The sequence below is a fragment of the Synchiropus splendidus genome, chromosome 14, assembly GCF_027744825.2.
Source record: "Synchiropus splendidus isolate RoL2022-P1 chromosome 14, RoL_Sspl_1.0, whole genome shotgun sequence".
Classification (NCBI taxonomy): Eukaryota; Metazoa; Chordata; class Actinopteri; order Syngnathiformes; family Callionymidae; genus Synchiropus; species Synchiropus splendidus.
This window is the reverse complement of record NC_071347.1, coordinates 22368227-22391591: the sequence shown is the minus strand read 5'-3', so window position 1 is coordinate 22391591 and position 23365 is coordinate 22368227. Positions and strand designations below refer to the sequence as shown.

The window sequence follows — 23365 nt, the reverse complement described above, 5'->3', positions numbered from 1 at the left end:
CTGTCAGCCAGATGTTGAGGACTCTGGAGTGTTGGAAATCCTGGGTCTGATGTTTGGACTTGGACTGTGGATCAGTGTGTTTATAGATTAAACAGATGATTGTTGAGCTGCAGCCTTGAGAAGTCATACGAACCTAGTGTTTGTGTGGGTTTCCGCCGAGCGCTCTGGTTGCCTCCCACAGTCCAAAACCATTGATCGACAGTAAGCTGTCTACAGATGTTGTCTGTCTGTATATGAGGGACACATGAGCCCTCCCCCCTCCCCCCAATTATTAAAGGGTCAATGAAAAAAATTGACTTATTGAGTCCAAAAAAGGCAAACGTTTATATATGAATAAGAAATGGAAAACATCAAAGTGAGACGGGTTCTTCACTTGGGACATGGGAAGCCACCAGTAAATATGGCGGCTCCCCATCCAACTGGCGAAGACTTCATTGTTGATCTTGTTTTATCACGCACTACATGACGTGCAGCTCCCCCTTCTGTGTCACAATAGAAGAGTAAAGGTCGAGGAGAGAAGGCCTGGTCCTGACTCAGGTCAACTTAACTACGAGCAGCAAATCCACCTGGAGGATTTTAAAAGTAATCCATCTTGATCAATCATTAAGTTGATGCCCTTTTTATTTGTTCCAAGCTGCGATATTCATGGTCTCTTCTTTTGCAGTTCTAGGAAGAGGAAATGTCAAGGCAGAGAAGATGCCAAACGCATTTGTTTCCTTGAAACGGAGTTGCTAAATACAGAATGCTGTGTGTGTAAAGCGATGAAAGTATCCGGAGAGACCGGGCACAGCATGTGAAGATCAGAACCCCAGTCAAGATCGGTGGTTCCTTTGATCTCTGTCAAAGAAGTCCCGGTCCTCAGACTCTGAAGAGCAGACGAACCATGAACCACAGTCTTGACTGTGACAACAGGACCTATACCAAGAAACCAGTAGATCCACTGCCAGAACCAAACCCTGACCCTTGCACCCATAGAGGCGTCGGATTGACTCATGTCGCTGCAAGAGCTGCATTTGTGGACTTTTGACCTGTTGCAGTCTTTCTTCCCTTTAAAGCAACCTCAGTTGTCCCACTCTTGGTGCTGTCGTGTGTGATGAAATTTAGAGTGGACAACCGTCTAAGTGAGTCATGTCCACTGTGTAATGCGAGAACATTTGCTCTGCAATTGAGTCACAGTGACTCACATGGGCGATCCATTGATACCATGAGTCAACTCTTTCAAACAGCAAATGCAACCGGGGGAAGTTACGGGATCATTCGTCCGTCCTATCCCACTAGTGACACCACTGTTTGCATGATGGTGTTAGCCAACATTTAGAAGTTTTGCAACTGGGACTCTGCCTTTTACTCTCAAATGCATGGTCCGATCCCCCTTTCTCCCTAAATCCATTTAGCAGTGTTGGTGACGTTTTCCTGGAGAAGTCAGCTGGAGTGGAGAGTCGGCAATTGTCCATGCCGTTTATTCCACCTCTGAAGTCTGCCGCTCAATTTTGAGATCAAGTGTGAAAATCAGAGAATGTGAAAAATGGGTCGAGCTGTTTTGATAAGAAGAAAAGAAGGCCGCTGAGAGGACGGCGGAGATAAAAGCTCAGACAACAGCAGGCTTGGAGCACTTTTATTTATAGCCGTCTGTTATCTCCTGTAGGAAAGTGAGCGCACCCTCGTCTCTCTTCCCCATGGCTGAGTGTTTGTCTGTCACACAGCAATGAGCAGCGGCATGCGGGGGCCGACCACACTTGGATGCTTCGCTGTTGACTCATACTGTCTCTCGTTCCGCTACCAAGTCGGCTTCTCTATTATCTCCGGTGCTCGACTTGGGGGGTGAGGCCATAAAACTGTCTGCGTCGATACGCTAGCAAGTTTTCTGCCGGACCTGGATGTGGCAGGTTCACAGGTCCGGCAGCTGCTGGAACTTTGTTTGTAGAACACCATGATGGGAGGAAACATGTGACAGTAGTAGAATATCAGGATTTTAGTCACTCGTCCTTTGTTTCTTTGATCCACATAAGCACAAATAGAAAAGATTGTGCATCTCATGGCACGCAAGGCTTCTGAATGGGACAGGAGTTGTGGTTATTTCAATCTTATGTGTGTCACTTGACGACTTTACGATGGGACAGAAAAGGTCAACCAGCTTTGGAATGTACCACTGCAGCCTCGTGTCACTATGGTAATGCTATGGATGTCTTTCCCGTTCACTCCTGGTGACTAGACTTTCCTGGCTCTTCACATCAGATCCCTATTCCCTCACCATCCATGTCGTCTCCCTGTGTCTTAACTATTGTCCTCCCCCGTCTCCCTTACCCTGCAGGGTCTACTTGTCCACCACAGACCTCTGTTACCTTCGGGTCAAAAATTTAGCACCGTTGATTGTTATTGGTACATTACATCATCCTACGCAAAGCCACTCGCTAGAGATGGGCGATAAGCAAATGGTGCAGCTACAGAGTTGTGAAACCGTATTTGAATGTGAATTGCTCAAAATGTGGTGTGGAAGGTATATGTGCTTTGTGGAATGGTACTGTCCATGTTTTGAGTTGCATCAGTCCCATGGTCTCAGCTCGCTGTTGAGAGGGCAACACTTTCTCACTCTCATGCCCATAATATATTGACGTCAGGAAAGTGGACATAAATGTCCTATGCTGCCGATGACAGGTACCGGTTACATGACTTGACTATGAATGTGTAATGAAAATGATGACACCTTCTGTGTACATGATGTGAAAAAAAAACCATTGAATCATTTTTATTCAGACAGATTTTTATATACCTCTTAGAGGAGGCAAATATAGAAAACCTTGCAGAATGCTGCAGTTTTAAATTCGACGTGAGACGTCGCAGTTGTGTGAATCTCGCATCACAACCAGCGGGGCTTCATCAGAGCGCCAGCTGTCACACGTGATCGGCAGTGACAGGTAGTGATTCACCGATCACGCTGGTATCGGCCCATCATGATCGGTGGCCGATGGATCGGAGCATCCCTGATCGATGTTGTATGCACATAGGCCAGTCTGTTAACCGCAGGAGCAGCAGTGCGGTCTGCACCGTAGGAAGGTTATTTCCTCGTACCCCACTTAAATGGATGCATCAAGACTGATTCCGGAGACAAACCCAGCAATGTTCTGAACTGCGTTCATCCCAACAATATAATGAAACTCATCATATTTTGAGCAGGAGATGATTGTGTCAGAAGACTGACTTGAATTCAGACCTGTTTGTCAGCCGTGCAGAGTATAGAAATGACCAGCCTCTGCTGCTGCTGCTTCTGTGACTTCTGGATCAATGTGTGATGATACTGCCGGCGAGAGATATACAAGGATTCAAGTCTCCGAAATGATTCAATCCGCTTGGTGATCAGCCGGCTGGTCAGTCACATGTGCGTCTTGTGCAAAGCGGCCGCCTGTGTTCTGCCGCGTTATCAGCCGTGTTATTGATAGAACGCTGAGTGAGGCATTGATCCTGTCAGGTGATCCGCCGCGCTGAGCAGCTTCCATCACATGATGCAACAGGACTTTATCTTCTGCTGCCTGTCCGCTCTCACACCTGCACACAGCCGAGGTGTGGTGTTGGTGTAGCGACAAGATGGAGGTCGAGGGGGAAAAAGGACAGATTATGTCTCTTTTGTCTGCCGGCAAACCTATTCAGACAGCTGTGAGATCACAAAGGCTGCTGCTGGCTCACAGGCCGCTGCACATGCTGATAGTGGTTTTTTTCCACCACTTTGTATCGCAGCGCTGCTTTTGTGAGCGCATCTGACGGAACCAGAGTTGGACGTACTTGTCACGTATATCAGAATAAGAAGGCTCCACAGTGTCACCGCAAGCCAACATTGTTGTCTCAACACCAACACAGCGGTGAGGAATACATGACTCCATCAAGTTGAGATGAGATTTCCGTGCATCACGTTCACTCTCTGAAGCGAGTACCAGAAAATTCACCCTTCGTCTTATCTTTCAGCAACCCTTTACCCAGTCTCCATCATTGCACTCTCAAGGTTTCCGCCTGGAAAAGTGATGCTTCTTTCAGGATTTTTCCGCTAATAACACGGCTAGTTAATATGTGGCGGAAATTCCGAGGGCATTTGAAAGCATCTCCCTTGATGACAGGCATGTTCAGCCTCCACAAGTGATCCTTGAATCGAATTCGCAATGCTCAGAGCCTCAGCCACTAATACTTTTAGCTGTGCTCTGCAGCGCAATTGTCCCTGAGCTGATGCTTGCTGAGCTAAACAGGCATGACACCCACCGGCAGATCATGTAGGAAGCTGTGATGAAATGTGATGAGGAAAGATGGTGCGAACAGTTGTTTCCTCTCCCCTGCATCTCGTTGATGTCGACAGTGGGGAGGTTTCAGTCTGGTGAACACGCCTGCAACTGCGCCGGCTTGTTGTGACAAGGCCTGAGCCTGCTGCCACTCCGCGTTTGCAAGCAGCGCCGCTGAGCACGGAGCGGCTGCCGTGCACCCCACTTTCAATAAGCAGCTGCTGCCTCTCTTCCCCGCCTCTCTTCCTCCTGTTAACTTTTGCTCCCTCGTTCTGCGGACGTCTGCTTCTGTTGCTTTGTCTCATTCCTCCCATACCAGACATTTCTTCTGGCCAGCTGAGTCGCAGTATCCAGACTCTCAGTGCAGCAGAACAGTCCATGTCAGCGTTCTGTCGGATAATTGCAACAAGTTGTGGAAACACTCACCCCCCGATTTTTACTGACCACGACTGACATGTAAAGCTTTCACTCATGTGGCTGTGCGAACAGCGGCAGCCGGCTGTGTTTAAGTTGGGTCACAGAGTATGGCCTCCATGAGAAATGGGATTTGGCTTATGGTAAATTATGCTTTGATTCACCAAACAACTATTCGGATTATCAGCTGGTCACCAACTGTCTTAGCCATTAGTCGAGTAGTCGGTATAAGATTTGAGGTGCATGCTGACACGTCTGATTGTTGTGCTGTAAAGAGAATATTTAATGTGGTTTAGAAATTAAAGATTAAAATGGCTTAAAATGTGGTTTGAAACTGAGGTATGTTTGGCAAGTGTTGCCTTTCTAGTCGTTGCAGGCCTAGATTTAAGTGTAGCCGTTGAGAATGCTGCTCCCAGTGAGTGTTATAGCTAGAATAATAATTATTATTGTAGTGAACACTCACTTGAAGTGGTACCCTTGTTCTGTAATGAGGGATGGAGGTGTTAAAATGTCAAACACATTGACTTTTCAGCCTTTTTTATTGGTTCATTTTTATAATGTCATATACATTTTCTAGTCTTTTGGACTAATATATTTCATGAATGTTGATTTTTTTATTTATTTATTTTTAGTACAGTCTTTTGTTTATGTATCTATTAAAATTGAAGTTGTCTTGAGTGAAATGCAATTCAATGTTTGTGTAGTTGACGAGCATCAAGCCAGGAGGGAGATGTTGCTGCCGGCTTGTTGTTCTGTATCTGCCGGACGGCAAACGTGGAGGTGTTTAAGAGCACACAACTATTTCCTATTTTACAAAAGCGTCACTGTATATTTTAAGCTCAAAAATCATTAATGGAAACTTTGTATCTCAAGTGTCTGCCGGTCACCTCGAGTGCAGGTCACTGCCGTCGTGAGTGGTGGGCTTGTTATCTGGAGCCTGAGGCGGCTGCAGTTGCTGAAATGGCAACACTTACTTCGATGTTGGTGTGTTCAGATGGCACCCTCCTCTTGCTAGGCTGCGAGCCGCTGCTGGCCAGAGCGGAACTGGTTTAAGTGGATTAGGGCGACAGTTGATGACCCTGCCGGGGTCTCGTTAATCACTTTTTTCATTGTTTTAATTGAGCAGCCCGCAGTGTTGTGGCTGTTGGCGGGTGTGTTTATATACAGGTGTCTAAAGTGAGTGTCAGTCAGACGTCTGTGGAGCTGACGTCCTTGAATATAGTTAGTTATTGAGCCAAAAAAGTGGCCTGTCATTACAGACGACTCAGCCAATCCCCTTCTTCATTTAATTTTTTTTTTTTTTTATTATTATCAAAAGTTATAATAGAAGCTTTCATGAGTCAGACAGATAGAGGGTCGTCCACGACTGAAGGTGAATGATGGGCGTGAATGATAGGCGTTATGGGCTAAAAACAAATCACTGCTCTGTGATGAAAGTTCTGTTCTCTGGAGTGTGTGTCCAACCGCCACATACAGTATAAACTAGCATGTCGCACCGCCATGGCTTAAATGAGAGCAGCCACGCTGTCAGAAAAATGGTCTCTTTTTAAAGATTTAAAGATGAAGTCTCACCTAGACAAATGTATTGAAACAAACTGAACACATTCTGGAGGTGGACTTGAACATGATGGTTTTCTCAGCGTCATTTGTGGAAAAATGTAGAAAGACGCGTCATAAAGACTGAAGTCCATGGCTTGTGCAACTCGAGTCGCACGTTCCGGCCGGACATACGAATATAAATTTATATTTTAATGACAAATATAATAGTTAATTCAATAAGTCAATCTTTCATCTGATGCCTCTTGTAGATCCCTGTTGTGTTTGTAGCATCACCCAACTGTGTTCTGCCAGTTTTAGTTTGATATTAGGTCGTGACAGTGTGAGCAACAAGTTCTCCAAGATAGCTCTGTGGTGGCTAGCGAACGTTCTAGCACGGTTATTGCTTTAGTATTTCCAGTAACATCTGTTACCGTTGTGTTGTAACAATTCTTTAGGAGCGTGTCGTCGAGGCGGGCAGCAGTTTTTGCCTGTGCGGCAGTGCAGCAGGAATCCCTGCATGTATCACTGATACGACGGGCCGCTCAGTCAAACAAAACCTAGTGATGGCGTTATTAAGAGTTCCTTGTATTAAAAATATATTTAAAACTACAATGATGAACCAAAGTCGTCCAGACTCCCCCACACTGCTTCATTAAGTTGGTGTTGGCTCTCACATGCAGTGGAGCTGCATGGTATGTCATCATCGGATGCGAGAATTGGGAAACTTTATCTGTAAGACTTGGACTGTGTCCCATTTGTCACCCTAACACTAGCACTTACTTTAGTTCTCAGCGCCCTCGACTATGAAGTGCCCTCCGACAACGTGCTGTGTTTTGTTACAACATAAAACCAAAGCCTGCTTTGGCTCCGCCCATTTCTTTTCCATTGGTTCACCAAACCAAGTGAGATGATCAGCGCCAATGCAAGAGGTTGCAAAAACGCTGGAGCTGTTATTTCCAAAACGTTGTCTAAAACAGCACGGCAGCCAATGACACGCTGTCTTTACACGTAACGTCATGACGTTTTCTTACAGAAGTCAATCACTTCACTTGGTCGTTGGAGGGCACGTCATAGTGGAGGGCACTCAAAAGCAAGTGCTGGTGTTAGTGTGAGAAATGGGACACCGCCTAATGCTACGATTGTGCAACACTCGTGAAAGGCTAAACTCTCATGGTAGGGATTGTTTTCAGTGGTATGATTAGTTATCACCTATTCCTACATGGAGACCCAAAGTAGAAGAACTGCTCCGCCACATGAAGAGAAACCAGTTAAATACCCAATAATGTTCATTACATCCAGATCGTTTATTATGGATGCGGGCCAAACGGAGCAGCACCACTGGAAACCATGGGGGGCAGTGTTACTACCCGACATGCATCTGTAATGAGACACGAAGAAGACATGACGATGGTGGAAATTCTCCTTCCTCCAGTGGCGAATACATCTAAGCTCCTCACCTCCCACCACCTCCAACAACACTGCCTGCGTTTCCTCTTGTGCCAGAGCTACATGATCAATGCATCCACACCTCCACAATCGCCATGTTGGCCTTGGAGTTTGACTCTGGGCTGCTCCCCCTGCTGGATATATTGGTGAACGTGTGTGTTCTTTACTGGGCCGTTAAAGTTTCCAAACTAATGAAAAACAGCACAAGTGTACTTGTGAACTAATTTTATTTTTCCTGCTGCTTCATTAGTCTTGTGTGCTCGGGACCAGATTTACAAGAGGCACTGGTCTTGGACGACCACATGCGGTGGGATTACTGGGCCGTGGATGAGTGGAGCAGAACACAGGCATCACACATGCATGTAGGGGAGGAGGGATTATCTCAGTATCCAGACAGACAGAAGGCAAATGGATCTCTGTAAACCAACATAATGACTCATAAGTCTTCTCAAATGCCAAATTCCTTGGACAATTAAGTCTTCTGACTATGAGACGGCAGTTCAGTTTGAAATAAATGAAGTTTGTCTGGATACTACTGTAATGACGGGGATTCTTTCCAACTGAACTACCTAGTTATTGTATTTAGTACTTTATTGTGGTGATATATTGTAACTACAGAATTATTTAGATCCATCATGTTTTTATATTTGGTTGAAATACAGTTGGAGTGTAATATTCTGTCAATAACTGTCTGTACATCTGAATTATTTAAGACCAGACCAGATGTTCGTGAAGTATTTAAATGGAAGTTCAAGTTTGTCCAATGCAATCAAAGAAATCTCATGACTGAATGACTCTTTCAGGCTAAGCTACTGCTAAACATCAGAACCAGAGCGTCTCCTTCTGATCTGAGTGGCTGATGTTTGTAGACCATAAATCATGAGGACAGTAAACTGAAAATGGCAAATTAAAAGTCTGTTTGTTGCTATTCACAACAGACAGACTGCTGATGTGGCACTATGTCACCAGTTTGTCACGGTACCTTGTCTTGCTGTCAGGGCTGCAGCGACTAGTCGACGTGATCGACTGTAATCTTCTATTAAACTAGACTGGTTCATCCGTCAACTAGTCGTGAGGTCATTGTTTTCTTAGCACGATCCGCAGTTGGAGGAGAAATGGCTGAGGCTACGTGACCATCACAACCTGAAAGGTGTTAAGTATGGGGCAATTTCACAAAGGTCAAAACAATTAAACTTTAAAATCAACATTTAACATCATACAAGCGTCTACAACAATTGCATTTTTTGCATTTCTTTTCTGTTCTATAAACAGCTCAGTCAGTGTTAACCCTTTTTTATTGTGAAGGTATGGTGGCTCTCAGTTATGTTTTGGCTGTGCACATGCACCGAAATTGGACTTTGCAGCTTAGGTTTATGCGCTTGCTATCGCTTTAGTCAGCTGTTCTCTTCGTGAGCTGTACTCACAACCGTGACTCTTGTCTCCACCAAACCGTCTTTTCACTTCTGTCTCCAAACCTCTCTACATGGACTGGCCTCTTCGTCTCCACCCTGCCTGCACTCTGTTCTTCTCCCTTCATCTCTGTTCACTTCTCTGAATGGTTGACCCCAAATATCACCGCAGATCTGCCTCTGCACGGTGACGTCACTGCGCCGAACACAGCCATTAGCTTTGGGAACTTGAGAAAGTGGCAGTGGAAGGCAGCCGGTCGTAATGTTATGTCTGATTGTTGCTTCACATGTTGATAACAGTGCTGGTGTTTGTGCTGTGTCGACAGAGTTCATGAGTTAGGATGTTTGAGAGTGTGTGAACCTGAACTGAACTGAAGCTGTGTGAAGTCTGTTGCCACCTACTGGCTTGGTTTTTAACCGTCATTCACAATCTTCTGATCAAAATGTCTTTGTCTTTCAGACTCCGGCACCATGAAACTGAGCCCCAAACAAGCTCCGCTATATGTAAGTAGTGTCACTCTTCTCCACAGACCTCTGAAGAGTCTGCTGAATTTTCACTACCTGTAATTGTTTCCCTGTAATGTGAAGAGGGAACAGCTTTATTGACCTCAGCTGGTCTGGCTACATGACCCACTGCCCACAGCACGACCCAAATTAACCTCGCAAATATGTACTGAAAAGACCAGCACCAAGCATGTTTACACCAAAATCACTGTTAAATTCTCCATATTTTTACATCCTACATTAGTTGTGGTTTATTTTGTTGGTTTTATCCAGTAATATTATTTGAAAAACACTGACTCGCTAAACTCATTAACTTCTAAAATTGGATTCATATTTAAGGATGTAAGGGATCAGATCCTAATCTGTATATAGATTTTGGCACAAACAGAAACTCAATAAAATTACGGAAGGGAATAATTGAAATATTAATTTAAGGTGATGAATTGGAAAAGAGAAAACAAATCAGAGTGAGAATTGCTATTCAAATCTCCACAGTTGCATTTGAATATGAAAATGATGATGATATTAAAATGATGGAAAACAAGTGGGTGAACATTTCTGCGCTCTCACATTGACCTCATAAAGAACTGGATAAATACAGGTGTACGCTGCCTAACAAGGGTGTTTCTTGTATCCAAAGCATCAGTTGAACCAAATAATAATGAAAAATAAATCAGAAGTCATGGAGGTGTTTCGTCTCCAAACACTTCCTCAGCGTGCACGGCTGCATGCTTTCATGCATCCACACCACACTGCGCAAAACACACTCAGGTGTTTCCCCTCAATGTCCATTCTGATGCTGCCGTTGTTGAACTTGCTACACTCCATTAGCATCTGAAAATAAACTTGCAAGTGCACGTCTTCTCTGCTGTAAATGGTGCGTGTCTGTTAGCATCATCGGCATCTACTGTTAGAGAATGAACCCTTCAAAATAAAGGTCTCTGATCTGCTTCAAAGCCACAAATAGAAAGCTGTAAAAATGTCTCCACTACACCACTTCCTGAGAGCAGCACATGCTATGTAACATGTGCAGGATTTTACTGGCTGATATTTAAAATATGAACTCATTCTATTGGCCCCATTGACTTGCAATGAGATGCACTCGCAGGTCGACAGTAGCATGCAACATGTTTGGCCTCTCCAGCTGAAAACATGAACCAGACCCCCGTCCTACCGTATCTGTGTGTGTTTGTGTTGCGTGAGGGAAAGTGATCTGAAACATTCCGCTGAGCTATTGTTAGACCGTGTTGGGGTGGGTGTGGCCTCCAGCCCTCTCAACTGCAACAAGTGAGTGAGTTGTGTCGTGTTCCGTGGGCAGAGGAGAAGCAGCTGCGCTCATTATGCAAACACTCGTACACCGTCTGTCTGTCTGTCTCCAGCGGGGAGTGTGCGTCCCCGGGCCCCTCTGTGGCCGCTGGGGTTCTGCTGTGTGTGGTGAGCGGATAGTTGTTTTTATTGAGAAATTGAAAAGGTAAAATCTTCATATTTAAAATATATATTATCTAAACAATTGTTGAAACAAGTGAAATTGAAATTAAACTTTTTTTTTTTCTGCGAATTATCTGGTATGTAAGTTATTGGGCAACACTATTTTTGCTGCAACTTCAAAAGAATCTCTGGGTCCTGTTTTTGTAAAAATGATGGCATGACAGCTGTGATTTGATGAGCCAGTAAGCAGCCTGTTGTGCCTGAAAACAACTATTCTGTAATTAAACTGGGCGTCTGCAGCGTCGCATGAGGGGAAAACTCACCTCATGTTGGAGCGCCGTGTCCAAACAAGCTGTCTCACCAGGGGTCATTTTATTCCTTTGAAAACGTACTTCTGGAGAAAAGGTCTGCGCGGAGATGAGTGGAAGCGCGTCATCATCCTCCCCGTTAGCTCCTCGTGTTACTGACTCACTGCTTCCATGTGGAACATCTGAAGACTCAAACATCCTCACCGGTTAGCTAATAGCGTTGTGGATTCCGCTTGTTCTGAACCGCAGTCACGCAGCAGAGAGCATTTAAGGATCTGCAGCATCACCACTGGCGTCCTGGCATGTGTAGCCAGCGGCGGCGCAGCTCACAAACTCACCTTACGTATTTCCAAGCGCGGCTAAAGCATCAGTAAATGTTGAAGTGTCTGATCAACACGTGGCTTTGATGCTGCTGCAGGTCTGGTCTTGAACCTGTCGGGGTCTTTACACTCCACCAGTGTGTTTTACATTCATTATCGGTGTCCTCAGGGGGAGTGTGTGTTAACGGTTCAACTGGATGAAGACGACGATGACACCCATGCTGCGCGGGCAGAGGAGGCGGAGTTTTATCTGCTGTTCGCCGGCTCCAACCGGCGGCACATCAGCAGCACAGTGAGGGTGGGACGAGTGACACTGCAGGCTGTGTGTCCGGGTACGTTGATCACTAACACTGTCTCACACAAGCACAAAACAGCTGCACGTCACTGAGCATGCTTCGCTCTGTGATCGCAGAGGTCCGAGTAGGAGGTCCTACCATGGTCCTGGAATATACGTGTTGCTACGCGTCTTATTGATGAGAAAAAATAGCTTCTAGTTTCGCCCACACGACATTCCAGACTGATTGCTTGGATTCTTAATGGTTTTGGCAGCTTTGTTTTTTGGGCAGGGTTTTTAATGCAGCACCACGCCCGACATCACCGATCTCCTGCTCCATACTGAATGCATCTGCGTGCTGGTGTTCGTCACTGAAATGAAAACTACTAGGTTGAGAACGACTCAACATTGTGGGTCCGTCTGTTTTCATCGAGGTTGGGTTGCAGCTGAGGTGAAGAGGCAGAGTCTTTCTCCTCCCCAGTGGTGTCCCTTACTGAGGCACATGAGCATGTCCTGGTTCTGCCCCAGGGCCTCTGCCTACATTTACATGCCCAGAACTCTGAGACAATGGTTTGAAGAGTCCTGGAGATGAGGTCTATATCAGATGAGTTCAAGTATCTTTAGGTGTCATTCAAGAGAAAGGGGAGGTTGGAAATGGTTAGATGGATGTTCAGTCAGGTTGAGGAAAGAGCTGAGCTAGAAGACAAAGCTCTCCTCTGACCGCTGGGTTTCTCCTCTCCCCTGTGGTCACCAGCTTTTTAGTGGCCCAAAGATCAAGAGTCTCCTCTGTCTGGACTCTCAGGGAGAGAAGCTCAGTCATCCAGAGACTCAGAGGAGAACCTCTGCTCCTCTGCATTGAGAGAAGTCAGTCGAGCATCCTGTCTGGATCTTTCCTAAACTGGTGAGCTGGTCATCTAGGAGGATGCCCCAGGGCAGATCCGTGGGCTCTCTGGAGAGACGATGTCTTTTGGGCTGGTCTATCCAGGGACATCTCAGTGAAGAGCTTCAGGGGCTTTCTGATGAGAGGGAAATTTGAGCCTTTTTGTTTTGATAGATAATGTTTAAATATGTATTTTTTGACTCATAATCGCAACAAAGTTGGGTGTCATTCATGAAAAAACATCAAATTTTTCATTAAAGCCTATTAAATAAAGTTTATTTATTCAGTTTCTAGATCTTCTGGCAATTTCATTATTCATAATCGAGCTCCAAACCAAACATGAAAGTTCTATAATGAACACATGACTCAACCCAGCAGTGCTTGTATCAGCGAGATGTTTACTCCTGAAACCGTTTTTAAATAGCTAAAGAGGTGCTAACATTTCAGTGGGGCCATTTCCTCTTAATTGAGTCTATCATGAAGTCACTCGATATCCGACGGACTTCCACCGTTATGGTGTCAAGCCAGCGAGGTGCTTCAGGTTTTAATTTTAGCCGCTGTTATTACAGATTGTCCCCGGCTGCCGGATCAAAACACCCCGAACACAGACTCTAAAAATACCCAACTGTGGATTGAAAACTGACATTTAAGTCCAAGCCTGTTTTCAGATGATATCGGGGCGACGACTACAAATGCTGTGGGTTCTACTCTGGCCCAGATTCTGGTTTTGAATGGTTTTAAAGCAGCGACTTGTAAACTTCTCAAGGTCGCCTCTGTGATCATTATTTACTACAGTACCTCATCACTGCTGACTTGACTGAACGGCCTTGTTACGTGTGTTTGTGCAGCCCACGATGTGTGCGAGCAGGTGCTGGTAACCTTGTGTTTGGCACGACCCGACGGCCCGGTGGACACGCACTCACAGGAGAACTTCCGCTATGTTCAGGTACCACCACGTTGCAAGTGAAGTCAGAATGAATGAGAACAGAAGAAGCGTCCCACTCCTGCGACTCAGCAATAATGAGCTGTCAGGAGGTTGCTTCTGCACACGCCCAAATGGTTGCTGGTCTTGCCACTCTGGTTTCCTCCCACTGTCCAGTGACAGTTAATTGATGACAAAATTTCCCAAAGGTTTGGGTGCAGGTAGCTGTGTGTCCCCCCTCGCTTACTTGAGGATGTTGTCTGTGCAGGACTTGGCTCTGGACATGGCCCACTTTCTGCTGGACTCAAACGCCCCACAGGATGTGTTGCTGCTGGCCGATAACCAGGTGAGGCTCTTGAGCTGAACAAATAGGGCCCATGTGTCCGGTGTGGTACTTTGATGGGATTTCTTGTCGACAGTCCACTAAATTTTGTTGCTCCATGTCTATAGATTCCGTCGAAAGAATGTCAGCGGTTGGATCAGAACCTGGCATTAGCTTTAAAATACCTGACACGGCCTCTCAGAGGGATGTCTAAGTCCGACGCTGTGAAAAACACTCACGGACTGTCAGGGTCAGCTGAGGTTCCCAACTGCAGTGGTGAGTTTCACGGTGTCTCTCTTTCGGGAGCGCAAGACTGACCTGTGCACGTGTCCCACACCAGTTCGGTCCAGCCTCCTTCACCAGGCTGCTGTTCACGGACTGAAGACGGTGGCGTCCTTCCTGCTGCAGCAGCCTGGAGGCCCGGACGCTCTCAGGTGGACGGATGCTCGGGGACACACTCCTGCCAGTCTGGCGAAGAGCAGAGGACACACGCAGCTGCTGGAGCTCTTCTCACGGTCAGTACCAGCTCAGAGTCCTGTTGAACACAACCTGCCTGCAGTCACATGACCCTCTGTCACCCTCTGGTGGCCGGTTTTCCCCCTCACTTCTCAAAATATGACTAATATTTTCCCTTCTGTCAAGTGATCCATTAGAAGCTTGACAGTGGCACTTAAAGGCGGTAATTATGTAGTAGTGAAGGTGAAAGTGTTGGGCACATGCTTGTTGTAATTGTGCTTCAGATCTTTGCACGTCTGATCATAGTTTTACAGCAAAGATCCACAAACATCAAACCTTTTTTTCCGTTGTCATTGTTTGATCACGGCCATATCTAAACAAGTTGACCATCTTTTCCTCCTTTTTGAGAACCTTTGTGGTCCAACCTTGTGTTGAAGTAGTGGCACCACTGTCTGTGTACTGGCCACGTTGTTTTATGTCGATTACAGGGTTTTAGATATGCCCTTTCTTTGCCCTGGTGCAAATTTGTCCCAGACCAGAAGGGTCTTCTGGTTTGGGATTTTCATGTCATGAGATAGCTGATGACAGGTTGTCCTGGGTCTGCCCCGAGTCCTCCTCCCGCACACCTCTGCAGTCCCGGGGTCATCCTGAGAAGAGCCGCCTCAGCAGTGTTCTCTTGAAGCACAAGTGAGAAGTCCACAATGAGCTTTGTCTTCTGGCTCAGCTCTTTCACCGCGACTGACCGATACAGATCCATCTGTCCATCTCTTCACCTGAGGACCAGGATCTTGGACTTGGACGCTTCATGCTAGTGACATCTGAGATTCATTATAGCAGTGAAGAATTGCTGGGCACAGCCTCTACAAAAGTGCAGCTGCTGGACGTCTGAGTGACCTAATTGCGGCCCATCACGTCTGTCATCGCGTGGATCGTCTCTTGTTTGAAAACAAACCTGGCTTGTTTGTGGATCCTACAGGAGCTGCTAGAAGAAGTGGGTCATGTGTGGCTCCAGCTGACAGGTCCGGTCTTTTCACGCCTCCGATAACTTCCACCTCGCTGTTATTACACGCCTTGCAACACTAGGCGTGAGTCATCTGCTCTCTCTCCCCGGCCCCAAGGTCTGACCGCCAGTGGGCTGTCGACCTCTTAAAGAGGCAGGAGCTGTTGTGTAACTTCAGCTGGAGGAGAGAGTGCAGCTCAAATAATCACTGTGGGACTGTGAATCAGAGTCGTTCCGAGCTGCAAATGAGCATAATAGCAGCAGGGATAATCACTGCTAACCATGTCCCACTTTGTCTGATGACATCACCGCCGCTGAGTCAGTCTGTCGCTGGAGAAGTCAAAGGAAAAACAGGGTGGAGGATTGTGAGGACGGATGAATGGAGAGGAAGTGTGTCAGGAGCTCTGCCCTCCACCGATCCTTGGCTAAACAATGCTGCTACACACACTTCTGGTCTGACGGGGGATTTCTGCGGGTCGTGACGCCGTGGATCACAGACGCTGCTCCAGTCAGATACAAATACATTTGAGCCTTCACCAGCTTGTCCTGGTCGCTGGTGCCACCTCTGAACTGGAATAGCTCATGAACTGAGGGGTTCCATCCACTGGAGTCAAACATTAACACAATGAGCTCACTGAAATAATATTTATATTCTGCATAATCATATTTATATTGCTCGTATTTATTTGTTAATAACATTTTTAATACCATTGTACCTCTTATAACAATTTTTAATATTTTAAATAATCACATATATTTTTATTTTTTAAGAACTCGAGTATTTTAATATCAACAAGGAACATTTTGTAATGTGCGTAGTTTTATTGTCATTATTTGAATTGTTTTGGTTAAGTATTGTGCAATTTTTCAAAATTGAATTTAAATTCAAATGTTTACGCATTAGCATTTAGAGTTAAATAATGTACGTGCATGTGTGTGACTGTCCTCCTGTTGAGGGTTCGAATCCCAACATGCAGATTTGTTGAGTGAAGCAGTGTCAGGACCCAGCCCTCTGAGATAACTGAGGTCTGTTTATGTGTGTCACACCCATTCCTTTTTGAAATAAATTGTCAAGCGAAAGATAATCATGTTGCTCAATGGCACTTAAACTTGCCTGTTCTGTGTTTAGCTGTCACCTTGGTCACCGTGAAAACGGGTGGCACAATGTGTGGATGATAAGATTTGTTGTTGTTTATGTCTCAGTCCGTCAGCTATCAGCCTCATCTGTCTGAAAACAGCAGCTTCTCAGACAGAAACCCGAAACTCCTCTGGTGTCATTGTTTTGTTCCACGGTATCGCAGCGAAGGGTTAAGTGTGACAAGATCGTCACTATGAAGATGAACCGGTTAGTGTGCGCGCGTGCGTGCGTGCGTGTGTGTTTGTGTCGTGCCTTGTGGTTTGTTTGATCACGTCTGCTGACGGTTACTAATGATCTTATGAAGTGTGACGGCTGCTGCCATTCTTTTCACCCTACGCTCCTCGTGTTTCCCCTTCTGACCTGAATGACCGGATGAGCGGAGAAAATCAATGGACGTGTGGCGCCTTCTGGTTTGTGTCAGAAAATCAGAATTAAAATGAAGCTTAGTCGTCCAGGAGAGACTCGAAGTCGAGCATTTGAAGTGACTTGAGTTTCATCTGAGAATATGCTATCTAATATATTTACTTTGTCATCCTCCTTTTTACCTCTGCACTTTTTTTTGTTTAATTTATAATTCTGGACAGAAATGCTGCTACCATTTTCATAAATCAAAATTTCCAAATGAAAAAATATAATTCTTTTTTTGTTTTTTTGGGGGGTGGAATTGCTAATCTTGAACATTTACTACGAAAAAAAAAAAAAGAAAAATAATTGATTTAATATAGAAAAGATATTGTGCAAAAGAAAACACTCAAGAAAAACTTGCAATAGGACCAATAAGTTGATGTATTATTCTATAATATAAAGCAGTATAAAGCAAGGAGGAAACCTAGTTAGGCTTGGCCTTGGCTCCTGTACATGGCATCTGCCAACTCACGTGTTTTGTGAAGAAGGAAGAAAGAATAGTTACAAAATAACAAAGCTAAAAAATACAATAACTTGTCCTTGAACAACCTTGTCTATTTATCAGGTAACTTATTTGTGACGGTGTTTTCTGGAGGCGCTGTAGATGATTGATCCATCGCCCTCACCTCTGGGAAACTAACTGTGAACACCCACAACCGTGAGACTGTGGTCGCGAAAACAATCGTGACTCATCAGGATCATGTGACTTCCACGCACAGTAGCTGTTAGCGGCCACTTTCTCTCAAGTAATGATACCAAGTAGGTGTTACCGTGTTGACTGACGGCTCAGTCTGGGGGTGGATTAGGGAGGGGTGTGTCTACAATCTGGATGAGTGATATGATGTCATCCCTAAACAGCCACACATGCTGGGTGTGCCAGCTGCAGTTCTAGCTGTGGAAGCGACTTTTGTCATTTCTGTCAAACGTCTTGAGCACGGAGCAGAGCGTCTCTTCATTCACCTGGACTTTATCTTCAGATCCCATTTCCGACCTGGGTTTTATTTCCTGGTGTGGATATCCGCAGGTACGAGGCGTCATCGGGTGACTGCGTGGAACCTGCCGAGGAGGCCAACTCTGCCGCCGACCCACGAGTGTTTCAGCACCACTCGGCTCTCGACACCTTCACTTTGACGTGGGACGAGCGGCTGGGAGCAGCAGACGACGGCGGCTGTTTGCAGGAGGACGTGCGGGAGCTGAGGAGACGGATTCAGAGTCACAGAAGCAGAAAGGTGAGTCAAATGGAGGACACAACATGCGCTGGCTCTAAGGTTGATGGTTCGACCGGTGTCTGCAAATAAGCTTCAGAAACTTAGTTGCGGTTTTCAAATATCTCGCACCAATGCTTGTCAATCTCTGTTCCAGAGTAACTTCATTTTTAAAAACGTTTTTGTTGTTTTGTTGTTGACCCTGATGACAGCATTCCTTAACAGTCACATGGCTTTTTATAGTTTCTTCCTGTTTCAGTCTTCATTCTTCTGATGGTTGCCTCATTGTTCAGACATTCAGATCTAAGTGATTGACAACTGACAACTGACCTAGATCTGCTTTCTTCGACTTGAGTTTTTTTTTTGCTTCACAAACAGAGTAGTTCTGAGGTTGTGTTGTCAGTGATCGTGTGGATGTGTTTCAGTTTTGTAGCGCAGACACTGGTCTAGTTCAGGGGTGCGTGAAAGGTGAAGTTACTCAAATCCACCTTGATTCAGTCTTGATCCAAAAGTCATTTTTAATGCAGGAAAAAATGGCAGAGCAGACAGTTTAAAAGTTAGTGGTGTCACCCCTGATGTTTTTGTTTTCCAGCCACTTCTGGTGGCGTTCAAGTGTCGAGCGTTTTTGTGTGAGAATCACCCAAGTGTGTATGGTGGCATGTTCTGTTGCGTCACTTCTCTGGAACTCTGATCGTTGTCCCTTCTCACCTGTTCTTCCTGTCCATCGTCCCTCAGCACACGCAGTTCCTGTCACGCCATAAAATCAACAGCCATCCAAGAAAGGGCCGTAAAACGGCCTCATGATAAGCAACAAGGACAATGTGGAGCATTGAAAAATGACCCCTGTCAACCATTTAAAAAAAGCCAACCATGAAAAAAAAATTCTACTTATGATAAGTTTAAAAATAGTTCTACCAACTGACTTCTTCCATTTTGTTTTTTAGAGTTATAAACAAGTTCATCCATCAAAACAGTCAGCAATGGAAATATAAACATGACTTGAAATTGAAAATAATTTTTAAATTATGGGGCTCTTTTCTTATTTATTTATCTTTCCCCCATTTCAAATATCTTCTTCTGCCACTTATCTGGGAGCGAGTCTGAGCAGGGAAGCCTAGACTTCCCTGTTCCTGCACACCCCCTCTAGCTCTTCTGGGAGGAGCCTGAGGGGTTCCCAGGCCACCTGAGAGACATAGTGCCTCCAACGTGTCCTCGGCCTTCCCCTGGGCCTCTTCCCAGTGGGGCACGTTCGGAACAGGGAGGCATCCCTCTCTGCTGACTCCTCTCGATGCGCTGGCAGATTGAGCGGTAAATTGATTCTGTCAATCTCACTCTTAACTCGTCCATCACTCTTGAACAAGACCCCAAGATACCTTAACTCCTCCACGTGAGGCAGAGACACTCCCAACTACCTGGAAAGGACAAAGCACCTTTTACCGGTCGAAAACCATGGCCTCAGATTTGCTGATATAAAGATATAAAAATAAAATTCAACCAAATTTAAACTCCGACCATATTTTAAGTTGTGGAAGTAAATATCAATTTATTATAATAATAATAATACATTTAAAAAGCTTTTTTTCTTCAATAAAACCTCAAGTGTCATAAGGAAAAACACAAACTAAACTCTCCAATAAGTTGGCAATGGAAAAAAAAAAAAAACAACTTAAAATTTTCCATGAAGAAAAACAAAAACAGTGGCTCTCTTGTGAGAGTCTACCTTTTCATTTTTTTTTTTAAGCCTCAGAGCTAATGCACTGAGTGCAACGAAAAGAGAGGAAGGAAATCATCATAAAAGTCAACTCAAGGAAATTGCCTGCAAAAAAACTAAAAAACACAGCGGTGGAAAAAAACATTTAAAAAGTGGCCCTCTTGAACTTGTCTCCTTCCTGGGAGCGCACCGGTGAATTCTTGGGTCAAGTGTGTGACGTCTGTCCACCGTGTGCTGGGTCTGCCCCGGGGCGTCCTCCCGGTTGGACACTCCTCTCGTCCAGGAGACACCACCTGAACTGGCTGCTCCTCCTGCATGACTGGGCCTGTCTGCAGGAGAGAGCCCAGACATCCTGTGGAGAAAAAACATTTCAGCGCTTGGAGATTAATAATCGTAAAGCTGTGTCAGTAAATAAAAACTCTGTTGCTACTAAATCAAAGTCCCCCGCTGGGATATTTTCAGAGTTAAAAATAGCAAGCAGAAGTTTAAGTAGTAAAACAGTTTCCTACATGCTCAGCGAAAGTGAGTGGATCTCACTTTCCTCTCGCGTTTTTCAGAGCTCAGCAAGTTGACTGACTTCATGTCTGTCTCTGATGACAGGGAAACCCAGACGATGGTGGTTTGGTGGCACCGGCCTGCACCAACGGCCAGCAGGACAGCAGAGGACTCGCAGGTGTGGTTGTAGCAGAGGAGCCCACGCATCCTGGCTCATTAGAAGACTGTCCACTGGTGGATGGTTCTGCAGTTCACACGGTCGTCTCCGCCGGGACCGCGGGCCAGGAAACAGAAGAGAGGAGCTCCAGTGCCAAACCCCATGTTGGCCGAAGCAGGAAAAACAAAAGGAAAACCAACAAAAATGCAAAACATGCGACGGATTCTCCAGGAAGTAGCAGCAAAAACACCCCAGAGAGCGTTAAAGGAACTTCAGCGAGGCCACCAAAGACAACAGGAAGCGGACTGCAGGGAGGTCTGCCCGCCGTGCAGCGCACAGAAGCGATGATGCCCGCCGTCCTGACTGACCCGTGTTGTGTTGCCACAAAAGAGACTCTTTTAGCCCCAAAGCCAAAAGTGTCAGCACCGGCCAGTGATGGGAACAGGAAGGCTGTTGCCATAGTGACCACTGCCGTCGTAGAAAAACAGGAAGGAGAGAAGTGGGAAGTTGAGCAGCTGATACCAGAGAGTGTGACGGAGACCGAGCAGAGACCTGAGCAGGCCGCGGCGTTGGATGCAGGACGTCCAGGTAAGCTGAGAAAACACCCCTTGATCTGGTGAGATTTATGACGCTTCTGTGGCGCTGAATTCAAACCTTGGTTCTTCAAAGTGCCGTCACGCCAGGAAGACGTGACGCTGACTCATGAAATGTCTTTGCTCTGTCTAAAAATAGACAAAACTTGAAGAGCGTGAGACGCAACATGTGGCTCGTGTCACTGAGCACAAGGCAGTTGTGCTTTAATCACTTTGGTCTTCAAAGTACTGTGCAGCAAAGAGATGAGACATCGCGTCATCGCCCTCTTCTTGTATTTACTCGGCTGCCTGGTCAGGTGTTCCCTTGAGTCTCAGATTCACTTGGTCGAGGTAAAATTCTCTTTCTTCCCCCTCAAATAGCTGCTCAGGTTAGTAAGTGGGAGCAGATTGAGTCACTCTGATTACAATTCAAAACCCCAGACGCGTTTCCGTCCAAGTACTTGAAGTCACTCTGAGCAGTGAGAATTTTGGCGCTCTCACAGCCCCTTTCTGTGGTTACACTTGCACAAGTGGTGATGACTTACAGCAATAGTTATGATCATTGCAGTACACGACCCCAGTGGTAGGACTTGTAGTGTCGCGGGAGCGAGACTTGACTTGACAACACCAACATTAGCACTGGCCATGGCCCTGAGATGTAGCAGGTCACCTTTGAACCTTTGAGACCACTCGAACTGATGGTCCTATACTTGTGCTTGGGTAAAACTTGTTAAGACTGTGGTAAACCTGTTTCCCACTTGGAAAGGTTCTCAAACTTCAAAGTAAAACGTTATCATAATCTTGGGTTGCTCTTAAGGAAGTATATCTTCATACTGAAAATGTTCACAAAATGCCGGGCTGGCCGAGTAAGAATTTGGAACAATACCTAAGATACTTGAGTAGTACTCTGCAATGATACTTGGATACATATGTGGATAGGAGCTTTTATGGAAGACACTTGGTATAGTCCTGCATTTTCTTGGTCAGTACTTGGGGAAAATATTTGATGATAAATGATTTTGAGCAAATACTGGTTTGCAACTCAGGACATTTGAATTGAAATTGGAAAAATACTTCTGATGTAGAACTTGCCATACTTGGGTACATAAGAGTATAATCTTTTAGGTACTTCAAACAGTTTTTGGCAGAACGTAGTGCGATTACACAGTGGGCCATACTAAGATTGAACTCCTCCAGCATGGTAGTTGTTTTTGTTCAGAGTGCAACGTGCCAAAAAGAGAAGTCTAAATGAGGCTCACGTTCTAACGCCGCTGGTTAGCATGGACACTTAAACGCCCAGGAAGTGATTTTGTCTCATACAAGAGGTTGTTTTCTTACCATACTGGTTGAGAATTTAACAGTTTAACTTTAAGTTATTTTCATTGATCAAATATGTTTTTGAAAGTGTTAATTCAGTTGATGAGGTTCCGGAGTGCTCTGTACTTTTTGTGCGGCAAAGTTTTTTCATTGAAATTGAAAACTGTCAGAGATGAAGGCATATTGTAAAATAGGAGAGTCTGCAGTGTGCCCCAAAGTTTGGGATGGAAGTACCAGTCACCTGTATCACATAGCTTTTACAGATGTTTATCCTATCGACTGGAGACAGTCTTCCTCATCTATGAAGCAGCGATGATGATGATGATAATGATGAAAGCATCAGCTCCAGTACGCTGCCTGCGGACATGGTGTCACTACGCGCAGAAACAGCATCATTCTCTGTCATACCGTACGAGTGAAAATCTTCATCAGAATATGAGTCAGTCCAATTCACTCCCTCGTCTCATCATCCAAGCGGCCGTTTTCAATCTTGATCTTCTCCAGATTTCAGCAGAAACAGAACCAGAAATGTTGCTTACATTGTAGTTACAGATGTCTGCCATCTGCTTGTGTAAAGTAGTCACTACATCAGCTGTGAAATTACTGGCTTGGCTTGTTGAAATGTTGCAATGTTGCACCATTGGCGCCCAAAGGGTTAACTATCAGCTGATGTCTTTTACCGTGAGATGTTTCTTGTATTGGCACTGCGCTGCTGTGGTTGGTGTTCAGCACCTCGGTGCCCAGGAGACTCTAATCCCTTTAGCTGAGTTTTTTTTTTTTTGCTTTTGTTTTTGTGAAAAAACAAATAAACCTATTCAGCGGAAATAAATTCAGTGACAGATATTCACTTGGTATCCAGTTTTCAATCTAATTCAGATCAC

At 45.3% G+C, this 23365-nt stretch overlaps 1 protein-coding gene across 7 annotated transcripts in view; it reads left to right on the top strand.

Annotated features, from left to right (window-relative positions):
* The window catches only part of akap13 (A-kinase anchoring protein 13), a 54977-nt gene that overhangs the window by 2629 nt on the left and 28983 nt on the right, over window positions 1-23365 (top strand). For 4 of the 7 annotated variants that reach the window (XM_053884873.1, XM_053884872.1, XM_053884870.1 and 1 more), the window contains exons 1-9: window positions 2042-2170; window positions 9531-9574; window positions 11800-11962; window positions 13633-13730; window positions 13975-14052; window positions 14157-14304; window positions 14369-14543; window positions 18052-18256; window positions 20544-21183. In XM_053884873.1, the coding sequence (XP_053740848.1) occupies window positions 2056-2170; window positions 9531-9574; window positions 11800-11962; window positions 13633-13730; window positions 13975-14052; window positions 14157-14304; window positions 14369-14543; window positions 18052-18256; window positions 20544-21183 (1666 nt within the window). In that variant the 5' untranslated portion in view covers window positions 2042-2055. The other 3 variants (XM_053884874.1, XM_053884875.1, XM_053884876.1) reach the window with 3 other exon arrangements.